Below are 12,779 nucleotides of genomic sequence, written 5' to 3'. Positions count from 1 at the left end.
AGGACCTCAGCGCCGTGAGGCAGCAATACTAACCACTGTGCCACCGTGCTGCCCACACTGATGGATTATGGCTGCTGGCGTTGAAGGTGATCCGACTGATAGTCTTGGCGCTGCACCAGGACGTTAAAGCCCAATTTCATGAGTTGTGAGGCATCGCTATGGAGGTGGCGACAGCATAGGGGAAGATTCTTGTAGCAGGGAGAGCAGTTTACCTTGGACTTTACTTCTGCACCAGGACGTTAAAGCCCAATTGCACAAGTTGGGAGGCATCGCTATGGAGGTGGCGAAAGCACAGGGGAAAGTTCTTGTAGCAGGAAAAGCAGTTTACCCTGGACTTTACTCCCTGATGATCATGTTGTTGTATGTTAATGTTGTCAATTTACCGGTTTCCGGGATAGTAAATATTTTGGGTGCGAAGTCCTGCATCGTTGGTTGTCTGGATTTGCCCAAAGATGTGCAGGTTAGATGGGGCTACAGGGACAGGGCTGGGGAATGGGCCTTCAAAGTGTCAGTGCAGACCAGTTAGATCAAATGGCCTCCTATTGCACTATCGACATTCTATGGATTCCAAGTTAAGCTGAATTTTGATTTCAGGATTTGTGCAGTTTCGTTATCCACATTTTATCCTTATGGGGAGGATGAGCAGAGTCAGACCATGTGGCTTGGGGGGGTGGGGGGTTGGAGAAGGTGAATGATGTGGGTGGCAAGGCAACTCTACATTCGAGGAAGGTCCCCCATAGTCAGAGTTTGTTTTTGCCAGCGCCTTTTTCTTCCCCAGGCCGAAGCGCAGTGTATTATTCTGGTGAGGTTTTTTTTTCAGACTCCCCTTGGTGGGGGGTGGGGTCCGTCTCTTCTCCTGATGTGGAACTCCCTTCTCAACAGTTCGTGGTGTCGGATCAAGGGCCTTGGTGTCATGGGCTTTCAGATACAGATCTATATTGGCTTGTGGGTGGCCTCATTCTTTCTTCCTTTTTTATTTTGAGTGGTCCTGGTTGTGAGTGGTCCTACGTTTCCAAGAGGGTGTGGGTTGGCCCTCCCTTCTGGGACGCTCCCCAGTTTGGAGGTCACTCTGACGGCCCTCCCGTCCTGGAGTGGGTTCCCCCCTCTGTTTATCGAGTGAGACCAGTCTATACTTCTTTTGGTTCTTGGTCCCACGATATCCTATTGTCGTTTGAGGGTAGTACTGATGCTCCAGTAATCTGTTTTGTCCTTGGATCTGAGGCTGAGAGATGGGAGTGAGGAAGTTTGGACTCGTGCTTTATTTTTGTCCTTTGTCTCTTTTTACTTCTTTTGTGGGAGACCCCAGGCGGAGTATTAAGGTTTGGTTGTGCCTGTCCTCTGTTTATGTCCTTGCCATTTGCCATCTTTTTGGTGTAGGATGGTTGCCTTTACCGATTTGGATATGTCGATTTCCCCCTGGTACTGGGGTTCTCAGGGTATTGCTTTCTTCTTCTGTTTTTTGAATCTGTACCCATGGGTGAGATATAGGTTTATAATGTCACCTGTATCCTGTTTGGGTGACGTCAGACCATTTATCCGTGGTACGAAGCAGTTAGGGATTTTATCCCTGATTCACCCGGTTTTATTTGTTCCCAATTATGTAGTGACTATTGTTTTGCGCTGTACATTGATACCTATAGCTATCTTTCAGCTTTTGTTTGTTTGAGGCGAGTTTTTACTAAATATGGAAAATCTCAATAAATAGACAAATAAAAAATTGTGGGAGCGGGATATGTTAAAAAGGCAAGCCTTATGAAGGTTTTGTGCCTCAACGCATGGCGCATTCGCAATCAAGTGGATGAATAACCACACAAATAGATGTAAACGGATATGACATAGTCGGAGTTACGGAGACACGGCTGCAGGATGACCAGGAACGGGAACAGGACATCCAGGCGTATTCAGTATTTAGGGAGTACAGACAAAAAGGAAAAGGCAGTGCAGTTGCATTGCTGGTTGAAGTGGCAATTAATGCAATAGTGAGGAAGGATATTAGCTCCAACAATGTGGAATCTGTATGGGTAGCACTGAAAAACAGCAAGCGACAAAAAACATTAGTGGGGATTGTACATAGACCCCTAAGGTGATGTTGGTCGCGGTATTAAACAGGAAATTAGAGATGCATGCAATAAAGGAAGATCTGTAATTATGGGTGACTTTAATCTGCATGTAGATTGGACAAATCAAATTAGTAGTAGTACCGTCGAGGAGGAATTCCTGGAGTGTATACGGGATGGTTTTCTGGACCAATACATTGAGAAACCAACTGGAGAACAGACCATCCTAGCCTGGGTATTGTGTAATAAGAAAGGAAGAATTGGCAATCTAATTGTGCGAGGCCTCTTGGGGATGAGCAACCATAATATGATAGAATTTTTCAAATGATGGAGAGTGACACAGTTGATTCTGAGACTACGGTCCTGAATCCAAATAAAGGTAATTACTTTGATATGAGGCAGAAGTTGGTTATAACGGATTTGAAAATGTTACATAAAGGGATGTCGGTGGATAAACAAAGGCAAACATTCAAAGAGTGCGCGGGTGAACTGCAACAACTATTTATTCCTGTCTGGTGCAAAAGTAAAAACAGGAAAGGTGGCCAAACCATGGCTTACAAGGGAAATTAGAGATAATATTAGACCCAAGGAAAAGACGTACAAATTGGCCAGAAAAAACAACAGACCTGACGATTTAGAATTCTGCAAAGTAAGACCAAGGAATTTATTAAGAAAGGGAAAATAAAGAGTACGGGAATAAGCTTGTGGGGAACATAAAAACTGACTGTAAAATTTTCTCTCGGCACGTGAAGAGAAAAAGACTGGTGAAGACAAATGTCCCTTAGTCAGAAACACGGGAATTTATAATGGGGAACACAGAAATGGCTGACCAACCACATACATACTTTGGTTCTGTCTTCACAAAGAAGGACACAAATAACATACCAGAAATGTTGGGAAACACAGGGTTCACTGAGAGGAAGGAACTGAAAGAAATCAAAATTAGTTCGGAAATGGTGTTGGGGAAATTGATGGGATTGAAGGTCAATAAATCCCCAGAGCCTGATAATCTACATTTCAGAGTACTTAAGGAAGTGCCCCTAGAAATAGTGGACACATTGGTGTCACCTTTCAAGATTCTATAGACTCTGGAACAGTTCCTACGGATTGGAGAGTAGATAGATAATGTAACTATTTAAAAAGAGAGGTAGAGAGAAAACAGGGAATTATAGACCAGTTAGCCTGATTGTCGATAGTGGGGAAAATTCTCGAGTCCATTATAAAAGATTTAGCAGCAGATCACTTGGAAAACATTTGCACGATCGGACAGAGTCAGCATGGATTTACGGAAGAGAAATCATGCTTGTAAGATCTACTGGAATTTTTCGCGAGATGAGGGGAGCCAGTTGGTGTGGTTTATTTGGACTTCTGGAAGATTTTCGACAATGTCCCACATCAGAGATTAGCGTGTAAAAATAAAGCACATGAGATTAGGGGTAGTATATTAAGATGGTTAGAAAAGTGTTTTTTAGACAGGGAACAAAGAGTGGGGCTAAATGGGTATTTTTCTGAATGGCAGTGAGTAGTGGGGTACCGCAGGGATCGGTGCTGGGACCCCAGCTATTCACAATATATATTAATGATTTAGATGAGAGAACTAAATGTGATATCTCCCCTAAATATGATATCTCCCAATTTTCAGATGACACAAAGCTGGGTGGGTGGGGTGAGTTGTGAGGGGGATGTGATTTGGAAAAGCTGAGTGAGTGGGCAAATACATAGCAGATGCAGTTTAACGTGGATACATTTTGGTAGCAAAAACAGGAAATCAGATTATCTGAATGGCTATAAATTGAGAGAGGGGAATGTGCAACGAGACCCGAGTGTCCTCTTACATCAGTTGTTGAAGGTAAGCAGTCAGTAAAGAAGACAAATTATATGTTGCCCTTCATAGCTAGAAGATTCGAGCACAGAAGCAGGGATGTCTTGATGCAATTATACAGGGCCTTGATGAAACAATACTTGGAATATTGTGTGCAGTTTTGATCTACTTACCCGAGGAAGGATATTCTTGCTATGAAGGGAATGCAGAGAAGGTTTACCAGACCGATTCTTGGGGTGGCGAGACTGACGTACGAGGAGAGATCGAGTCAGTGAGGATTATATTTACAGGGGTTCAGAAGAATGATGTGGGGGGGGTGGGGGGGGGGGAGGGGGGGGGGAAGAGAGAGAAATCTCATAGAAGCCTACAAAATTCAAACAGGACTTGACTGGGTACATGCAGGAAAGATGTTCCTGATGGCAGGGGAGTTGCGAACCAGGGGTCACAGTCTAAGGATATGGGGTACACCATTTAGGACTGAGATGAGGAGAAATTCCTTCACCTAGTGAGTGGTGAGCCTGTGGAATTTTCTACCAGAGAAAGTAATTGAGGTAAAACATTGTATGTTTTCAAGAAGTAGTTAAGAGATAGCTCTTGGGGCAAATGAGATCAAAGGATATTGGGGGGAGGGAACAGGCTCTAGGATTGCATGATCAACCATGATCATAATCAATGGCGGAGCAGGCACAAAGGGCTAAATGGCCTACTCATACTCCTATTTTCTATGCTTCAAGTAATGGAATGCAGATACCATAGAAGATCGAAGGAGGGGCAAGGCAATGGAAGAATTTGAAAAACAAAGATGAGTATTGGAAACAAACAAAAATATCAACACCTTGTTTAAGTGAGAGGCAATGTTGGTCAGGAAGCACAAGATAGATGAATGAACGATCTGAATATTCGGAAACAGACGTTTACGTTTAGGGAATGTGGGTGATGGGAGGCTAGCCAGGAGTGCATTGAAACAGTTCCGTCTGGAGGTAAGAAAGGTATGATGAGGATAACACAATTCTATACTGCAGTTCTGCGTTTGCATGGCGATTACAAACAAAGCTGTGATAAAGAAATATAAACATTATCCATTGCAGAATTTAGGTACGAATGAATTGAAAGATAAAATCTTGTGAAATTAATTCCTACTGTACTGTAATGCACACGTTTCAAAAGGATACAGGAGTGCCACAAATGCCAGCTTTAAAAAACCTTAGCTAAACGAATGGATTCAACAAGCTGGGTTTCTATTCTTTAGAGAAGCATATACTTAAGTGGTTTAGTTCAAGGTTGACAAAATAATGAATACACTATATTGTCTTCATGTAGATCAATTACGTCAACTGAATGAGTTTGGTGGATTCCTACAACCAGTGTTTAAAAATTATACAAGGATAGAACTAGATTGAATATTAGATGTTCTTCTTCACCACTGCACTTACCACCGCTGCCACCCCCAGCCACTCTCCACCCACAACAGTATATTGGGGCTTTCAGAATTAGCTGCTAGCTCGTGCAATGAGCACTGCACTTCTTAAAGCAAGAGTTGGACCGGTTTGTAGTGAAAAATTGGCACATTTGGAGTATAATGTGGGAAAAACAACCTGTCCATTTTGACAGGGTTAATGAAAAAAACATATTATTTACATGGAGCGAGATCGCAGAACTGAAGTACAGGCAGATCTGGGTATACAGACACATGAATCCTAAAATGTTAGTATGCAGGTACAGTAAGTGATTAGGAAGGCAAATGAAATGTTGCCATTTATTTCAAGGGGAATGGAATATAGACACAGTGATGGTTTGCTACAGTTAAACAGTAAATTGGCAAGACCACATCTAGAGTACCGTGTGCACATTTTTCTTATTTAGGAAGATATAATTGCATTGAAGCAGATCAAAACTGATTCCTGGGATGTGGGGGTTATCCTAGGAGAGAACGATGGACAGTTGGGCCTGTATTTGTTGGAGTTTAGAAGAATGAGGGGTAATAGAAGCACAGAAGCCTTACGGTGCAGAAGTAGGCTATTCGGCCCATCAAGCCTGCACCGACCTTCTACAAGAGCTCCCTACCGAGGCCCACTCCACCACCCTATCCCCGTAACCCATCTAATCTGCACATTTTTGGACACTAAAGAGGCAATTTACCATAGCCAATCTACCTAACCTGTACATATTTGGACCTTATCTTATTGAAACATACAAGATCCTAAAGGGCAGCATGGTAGCATAGTGGTTAGCACAATTGCTTCACAGCTCCAGGGTCCCAGGTTCGATTCCGGTTTGGGTCACTGTCTGTGTGGAGTTTGCACGGTCTCCCCGTGTGTGCGTGGGTTTCCTCCGGGTGCTCCGGTTTCCTCCCACAGTCCAAAGATGTGCAGGTTAGGCGGATTGGTCATGCTAAATTGCCCTTAGTGTCCAAAATTGCCCTTAGTGTTGGGTCGGGTTACTGGGTTATGGGGATAGGGTAGAGGTGTGGGCTTGGGTAAGGTGCTCTTTCAAAGAGCCGGTGCAGACTCGATGGGCTGAATGGCCTCCTTCTGCACTGTAAATTCTATGAATTCTATGACTTGACAGGGAGGATGCTGAAAGAGTGTTTCAGCTTGTGGGATGGACGAGTATTTGGGGACACAGTTTAAAAATAAGGGGTCTCCCATTTAAGACAGATGAGGAGAATTTTTTTTCTGTCAAGTTTTGAGTCTGTGGAATTCTCTTGCCCAGAGAACGGTAGAGGCAGGGTCATTAAATATTTTTAAGATTGTGTTAGATAGATTATTGACTGACAAGGGAATCAGAGGGTATAGGGGTTAGAAAGGAAAGTGGAGTTAAGGCAACAATCAGATCAACCATGATCATATTGAATGATGGCTCAGGCCCATGCCTACTCGTGCTACTTATTCATAATTTTGTATGTATGCATGTATATCACCCCATTATGAAAAGTAGATGTGCAGTTTTGACAACCGATGCCAACACCAAAAACAATACTACCACAACAACGCCCAACAGGCGCCTCGTATGTGGTAAGGAGCTACGACATACCTCGAGCATGTGGTACTCGAGGCAAAACCTGTGTCAGATTGGTCTCTTCGGTTCATCATCTCACAGAGAGGAAGGATACAGATGGTATACTGTAATCTCTCACAAGTTTTGATTGCCTGATGGCAGGTAAGAGGGGAATTTCTCATTTTTTTCCCTCTAAATGGCCTGGGTTTTATGACCTTTGTACCTCTGGCAGAGATAGAATCATAGAATTCCTACAGTGCAGAAGGAGGCCATTCGGTCCATCGAGTCTGCCCCGCCCCTCTGAAAGAGCAGCCTACCTGGGCCCACACCTCCACCCTATCCTTTTTTTTCATTCTTCCGTAGGACGTGGGCATTTATTGTCCATCCCAAATTGCCCTTGAGGGGGCAGATAAGAGCCAACCAGAATACTGGTTGGTCACATGTAGGTCAGGCCAGGTAAGGACGGCAGATTTCCTCCCCTAAAGGACATTAGTGAACCAGGTGGGTTTTTACGACAATCGACAATGGTTTCATGGTCATCATGGTTTCATGGTAATCATTAAGACTTTTAATTCCAGATTTTTACTGAATTCAAATTTCACCATCTGCAGTGGCGGGATTTGAATCTGGGTCTCCAGAGCTGGGTTTCTGGTTTACTGGTCCAGTGACAATACTACTGCGCCACCACATCCCAGTAACAACCAAAACTTTTGGGCACTAAGGGGCAATTTAGCATGGTCAATCCACCTGACCTGCACTTCTTTAGAAATGGGAGCACCCGGGAGGAAACCCATGCAGACACGGGGAGAATGTGCAAACTCCACACAGTGACCCGAGGCCGGAATTGAACCAAGGTCCCTGGCACTGCGAGGCAGCAGTTCGGACCACTGCGCCACCCCTGAACAGCAGTGGCGTGGTTTCACATTGAAGCATCACAGTGGTAGCCACAGTAGTAATGTCATTGCGGGGAAGCGGTGACAGAATGGTAGTGTCCCTGGGCGAGCAATTCAGAGGTTCAGACTAATAACACGGGATCGGGTTCAAATCCCATCACAGCAACTGGTGGAATTGAAATTCAACTGACTAAAATCTGGAATTGAAAGCTAGCCCATTACCGTGAAACTACCAACGATTGTTGTGAAAACCCATAGGGAAGGAAATCTGCCATCTTTTTCTGGTGTGACTTACATGTGACTCCAGACCCACAATATGTTTGACCCTATGAAATGGTGTGGCAAGCCACTCAGTTCAAAACGCAGACAACAAATGCCAGCCTTGTCAGCAACACCCACGTGCCATGCAAGATTAAATTATTTAAAATTGTGCTCTAGACGTCCCCTACCTATTGTCAATGGCCAGATGTCATCACATATACTACAACAGTTTTCAGTTTGCTCTTTGGGCAAATTATGATGGCTACGAGTTTAAAAAGATGCAAAAATCAATTTAAAATGTTTCCAGGTGAGGAGGGTTTTGGTAGTTTTGCATCTATTTCTTTCTTGCCATCTCAATTTGGATGCCAATGAAAGAAAAAACAAAAACAAATTGCATCATTTGAGAAGTCTTGCTTTCATTTCCCTCGGGCAGCAAAATAAGCCCACAACATACCTGTTTCATGAATCAGGAATCCTGCTCTATCAATAGTTTTGAGGTTCTTATAACTAACAAATATTTCCCCAGTCAAAGTTGGAGGTGGATATCCAATGATCCAACAACCTCCGCTACACTCCATGAACAGTTAACTTTTTACGAGGAGTTATTCCTTTAAGAATTTAGACTTTCAGTAGGAGTGTATTGATATTTGAGAATGAATGGAAAATTGTGGGAAACATATGCCTGGATTGCTGAAATGAATTTGTGATGTGCAAAGCTCAACGGTCTTCTGATTCCTTGTACTCAGCTTCAATCAAATCCAGTTCTTATCTTGTGCATCTTTACTTACCTTGGAAATACTTCACCGTTTTAACTTTAAGCTCCAAGGTAGCATCATCATCACAAACAAAAGTGGTACGTGGGTGCTGCTGGAAGGCAGATACGGTCCACATATGATTGACTCCCTCTTCTATTGCTTTATACAATGCAAATGCTTTGTGTGATCCTGTGATGAGAATCATGACCTACAAACATAAAATGTCAAAACTAATTGAGCTTCATATAATTTAGTTGTTTTTCTTCACATCATCTGTTTCTTAAAGGCAAAGGTTAACATATAGCTGCATTAACAGTATCATTAATAAATTTGCATCTGCACACAAGGATGGACTAAGGTAACATTTTCTTTCAGCTTCCAAGACCAACTCATCTGCTTCTCAAATGATCAAAATAACGCATAATATAAATTCCCACCTTTAGCTCTTGGTATCAAACTAACCATTTGCCCGTTAAGTTTGGTTATTCATTGATGCTTTATTTATAAGGCATTGCAGTACATAACATTGTTTCAAAGAAAAATTTGTCCCCACTTGTTAATGTAACAATCAAAAGGGAGTAAACATTTTAAATCAGGAAAGGGGTGAGTACGGGAAAATAACTTAAGAGGGTGGTTAGATTGTAGAATTCTTCTCCACAAAGTAGATGCAGAGTTCATATAATTGGTGTGTGGAATCACTCCAAGAGCAAAGTATCCTTTCCTCACAGTCTTACAAATTAAATACAATATTGGGGTTTCTGTCCGGTATCCGAGCAGCTGTTGGGGTGTGGGCTGGGATCATAATACTCTCCGTACCATGGAATGAATGTCCATAATTTTTCCCGCTCACTCACTGGTGTAACGTGAAAAGAGCCATTAAAAGCTTGGACGACTACGTAAATTTTGTGTTTGTCATTTTCATGTGGGGTTAATAATAATCTTTTATTGTCGCAAGTATGAAGTTACTGTGAAAAGCCCCTCGTCGCCATATTCCGGCGCCTGATCAGGTAAGCCGGTACGGGAATTGAACCCACGCTGCTGGTCTTGTTCTGCATTACAAACCAGGAAACCATGACTGTTCCAAAATAAAGGTAGACGATTTGGTGAACCCTAATGGACTTTTGACCTATGTCTCCAGCCATGCATTTATCTCCTTAAATCTGTATTCATTAGCACACAGAATGGGCAATACTTTTAAGATGACAAATTTTGGAGGTCCTTGCACTTAACTACTGGAGCATTCTTTTGCGGAGCCCAAATCTTATTCTTTCCCATGTGGCTGGTTCCAACATCAAGATGACGTCCTGCTGATCTGCTTCCTTCTCTCGAAGGTTCGATATATGTTTTGTTATTTCCCTTACTCTCGTAACTGGGAAACAGCACCACGTTGGGGAATAATACTTTCATTTCTGGAGTGGCTAATAGTCCTCTTCACTCCAGAATTTCAATAACGCCTTTCCTCAATCCACCTCCCACTCCTTTACCAAATATGTTTCCACACAGTGTTATTGTACTGCTCATAGCTACTCTACAGAATCAACATTCCTTGGAACAGCATACAACATGGATAACGAGCAGTATTCTCAGAGGAGCCTTGAGAAGCCAATCTACTGGTCTTCAACTGTGATGAATGCAAGACTGATCCTGTAATTTGGTGCAGATCCAAAGTCTCAGATGTTATCAATACGCTTGCAAAAAAGACAGATACTATATCCACACTGACTGATTTAAGAACAGTTATCGGTTAACATTCCAGGTTGCTAAATCATTGCTTAAAACAAAAGATAGCTCAGAGCAATATAAGGGATTGCATAGTCAGATAGCTGAGAGCTCGAAAAAAATAAACTTAAGATTTTCATAGTCGTCAGTGGCAGTACGAGTGGCCGCTAATCGAGGAAGAGGAAGCTGCAGCAGCGGCGCCTGCAACAGTGGAGCGGGCAGCAGAGAGACAGGTGGCAGCCCCCGCCCCAGGTTGGAGAGCCGACTGCCCAACAGGCCAAGGAGGCGCCGCATGAGGCCTTACGTGTACCAGCACCACTTGTCATTCGAGGGAGTCCCTGGGTAGGACTGGGCATGCCGAAGACTCCGGCTGAGCAGAGAACAGTGCAACATGAACTGGTGTGGTGTGTGTTGGCGGGGGGGTGGGGGGGGGGGGGGGGTGGGGGGGGAGAATTGTTCATATACGGCAGCAGCTTGTCAGTCTTTGGGTGTCAATCGCGAAACTGGCAAATCTGGCACCGTTTTTCATTGTTCCACGTGGTGCCGGTGCTAGCCCCTTAACAGTTGTGGAATCAGTCCAGGTGTCGTAGAAGTCCACGGATTCTGCGTTGGCGTCAACGCTTCGTCTCAGAAACAGAGAATCCCGCCCCATGACTCACTTGCTCAACTGACTTTAGTCTTGATACCCGATTTTAAATCCGTTCCCACTAAATCTTCCTTGCTGAGCTTTCAGCCTACTGCAGGAAGGAGAACTGATTATGGCACATAAGTATATTGAAGAAATATAATCGTAGGGAGGGAGATAAGAAGGAACCAGCAAGTCAGGTGGCAGAATTAGTAGAAGAGGACAGAGATTGTAAGAGTGAGGCAGGGGAAGAGGTTCACTGTTCAGAGTGACCCTCCTGTGGTGTGACTAGCAAATACAGTAATAGAGAACAGTTAGATACTGAGTTTGCATACTTAAGAAGAGGAGCAACGTCAGGATCTCATAATCCACAAACATTCCCTGACTCTGCCATTCGAAGAAGAGTGGCAGCAGTTAGCAAAATAAAGGTTGTTTTAAGGGATTTATATTTGTATTGGTAAACATTAGAAATGAGGATTAATTTTAAGTGGGTTTAATTTCATATTTTTGTGAAGGGTAAAACCTACAGTTAGATTCATGTTGGACAAAGGTGTTTGTGTGTGCGGGGGTTGGCTCATTTCCAACTGTGTTCCTATTGTGCTTAGAGAAGGTCACGACGTGAAGAGCAATTAGAAGTCAGTGTTTCGCAACAAGAGGCCAGTTTCCAAAGAGAAGAGCTTTCCCCTTGTTCTAGTTAAAACTTTAACTAGAAACCAGAGCAGTTGGAGACAGGACACTGGGGAGTGAACAGCTTTCAAATCTGCCAGACGAAAGACAGGACAGGTTAGGAGCTGCAAAGTGGCAGGCTTCCTAAAGTATAAGTTACAGTCCAAATAACCAGGGAATTGGGACAGAAAGAATGTTTAAGATGACTGGAGTTAAGTGAACAGAGACCAAGGTATTGTTCAGAAGAATTCACAGAAGAGTAAACAAAGTGTCCCGAGTTAAAGAGACAACTGCATTAACTAGATTTAAATGGGACAGCTGACTTCAGAGGGAGATGAAACATTGATTTCATTTTAATACAGCCTGGGAATAGAGGTCAAAGCAATTATGAGCAGTTTGCACAGTAGTCAAGACAAAGAAATCCTAAAGGGGGTGGTGTAAAATCGTGGACTAAAGCCGCTGTTAAAAATGGAACATAAACTTTCTTGAGAAGGGTCATTTGGAAAACCTGGTCTGGATTTCAGAATATAACCTGCTGAGGGAAGCATTATGGAGAGAGATTTTAAAGTGTGTTTTGGAGTGGAGAATGGAAACTATCACGTGACAATCATTGGGGGGGGAGAGATTCTAAGGAGACCCACAAACATTCACTTGGGGTTCAGAGTGGAGAGTGAATAATAATAATAATCATCATCTATTGTCACAAGTCAGCTTCAATGAAGTTACTGTGAAAAGCCCCTAGTTGCCACATTTTGGCGCCTGTTCGGGGAGGCTAGTACAGGAATTGAATCTGCACTGCTGGTCTTGTTCTGCATTACAAGCCGGCTGTTTAGCCCACTGTGTTAAACCAGCCCCAGGGTTTTGCCCAATGTCATCCTGTGTGCTTGAAAGGGACTGTGTGTTAATGAGACCATTGTAGATTAAAATGTATTTTGTAATCCGTGTTAATCCTAAAACCTGTGTAATTGTTAAAATGAGGGGGGG

At 43.3% G+C, this 12,779-nt stretch overlaps 1 protein-coding gene across 3 annotated transcripts in view; it reads right to left on the bottom strand.

The window, feature by feature from the left end:
* Window positions 1-12,779, bottom strand: part of LOC140408869 (glucosamine-6-phosphate deaminase 2) — a 49,710-nt gene that overhangs the window by 3,210 nt on the left and 33,721 nt on the right. For all 3 annotated transcript variants that reach the window (XM_072496679.1, XM_072496680.1, XM_072496681.1), the window contains one exon: window positions 8,819-8,993. In XM_072496679.1, coding sequence (XP_072352780.1) covers window positions 8,819-8,993 — 175 coding nt within the window. The remainder of the gene's footprint in view (window positions 1-8,818; window positions 8,994-12,779) is intronic.

This window comes from Scyliorhinus torazame, chromosome 3, assembly GCF_047496885.1.
Source record: "Scyliorhinus torazame isolate Kashiwa2021f chromosome 3, sScyTor2.1, whole genome shotgun sequence".
NCBI lineage: Eukaryota > Metazoa > Chordata > Chondrichthyes > Carcharhiniformes > Scyliorhinidae > Scyliorhinus > Scyliorhinus torazame.
Note: the sequence above shows the minus strand (reverse complement) of the source record. Positions and strands in the feature narration are given on the sequence as shown.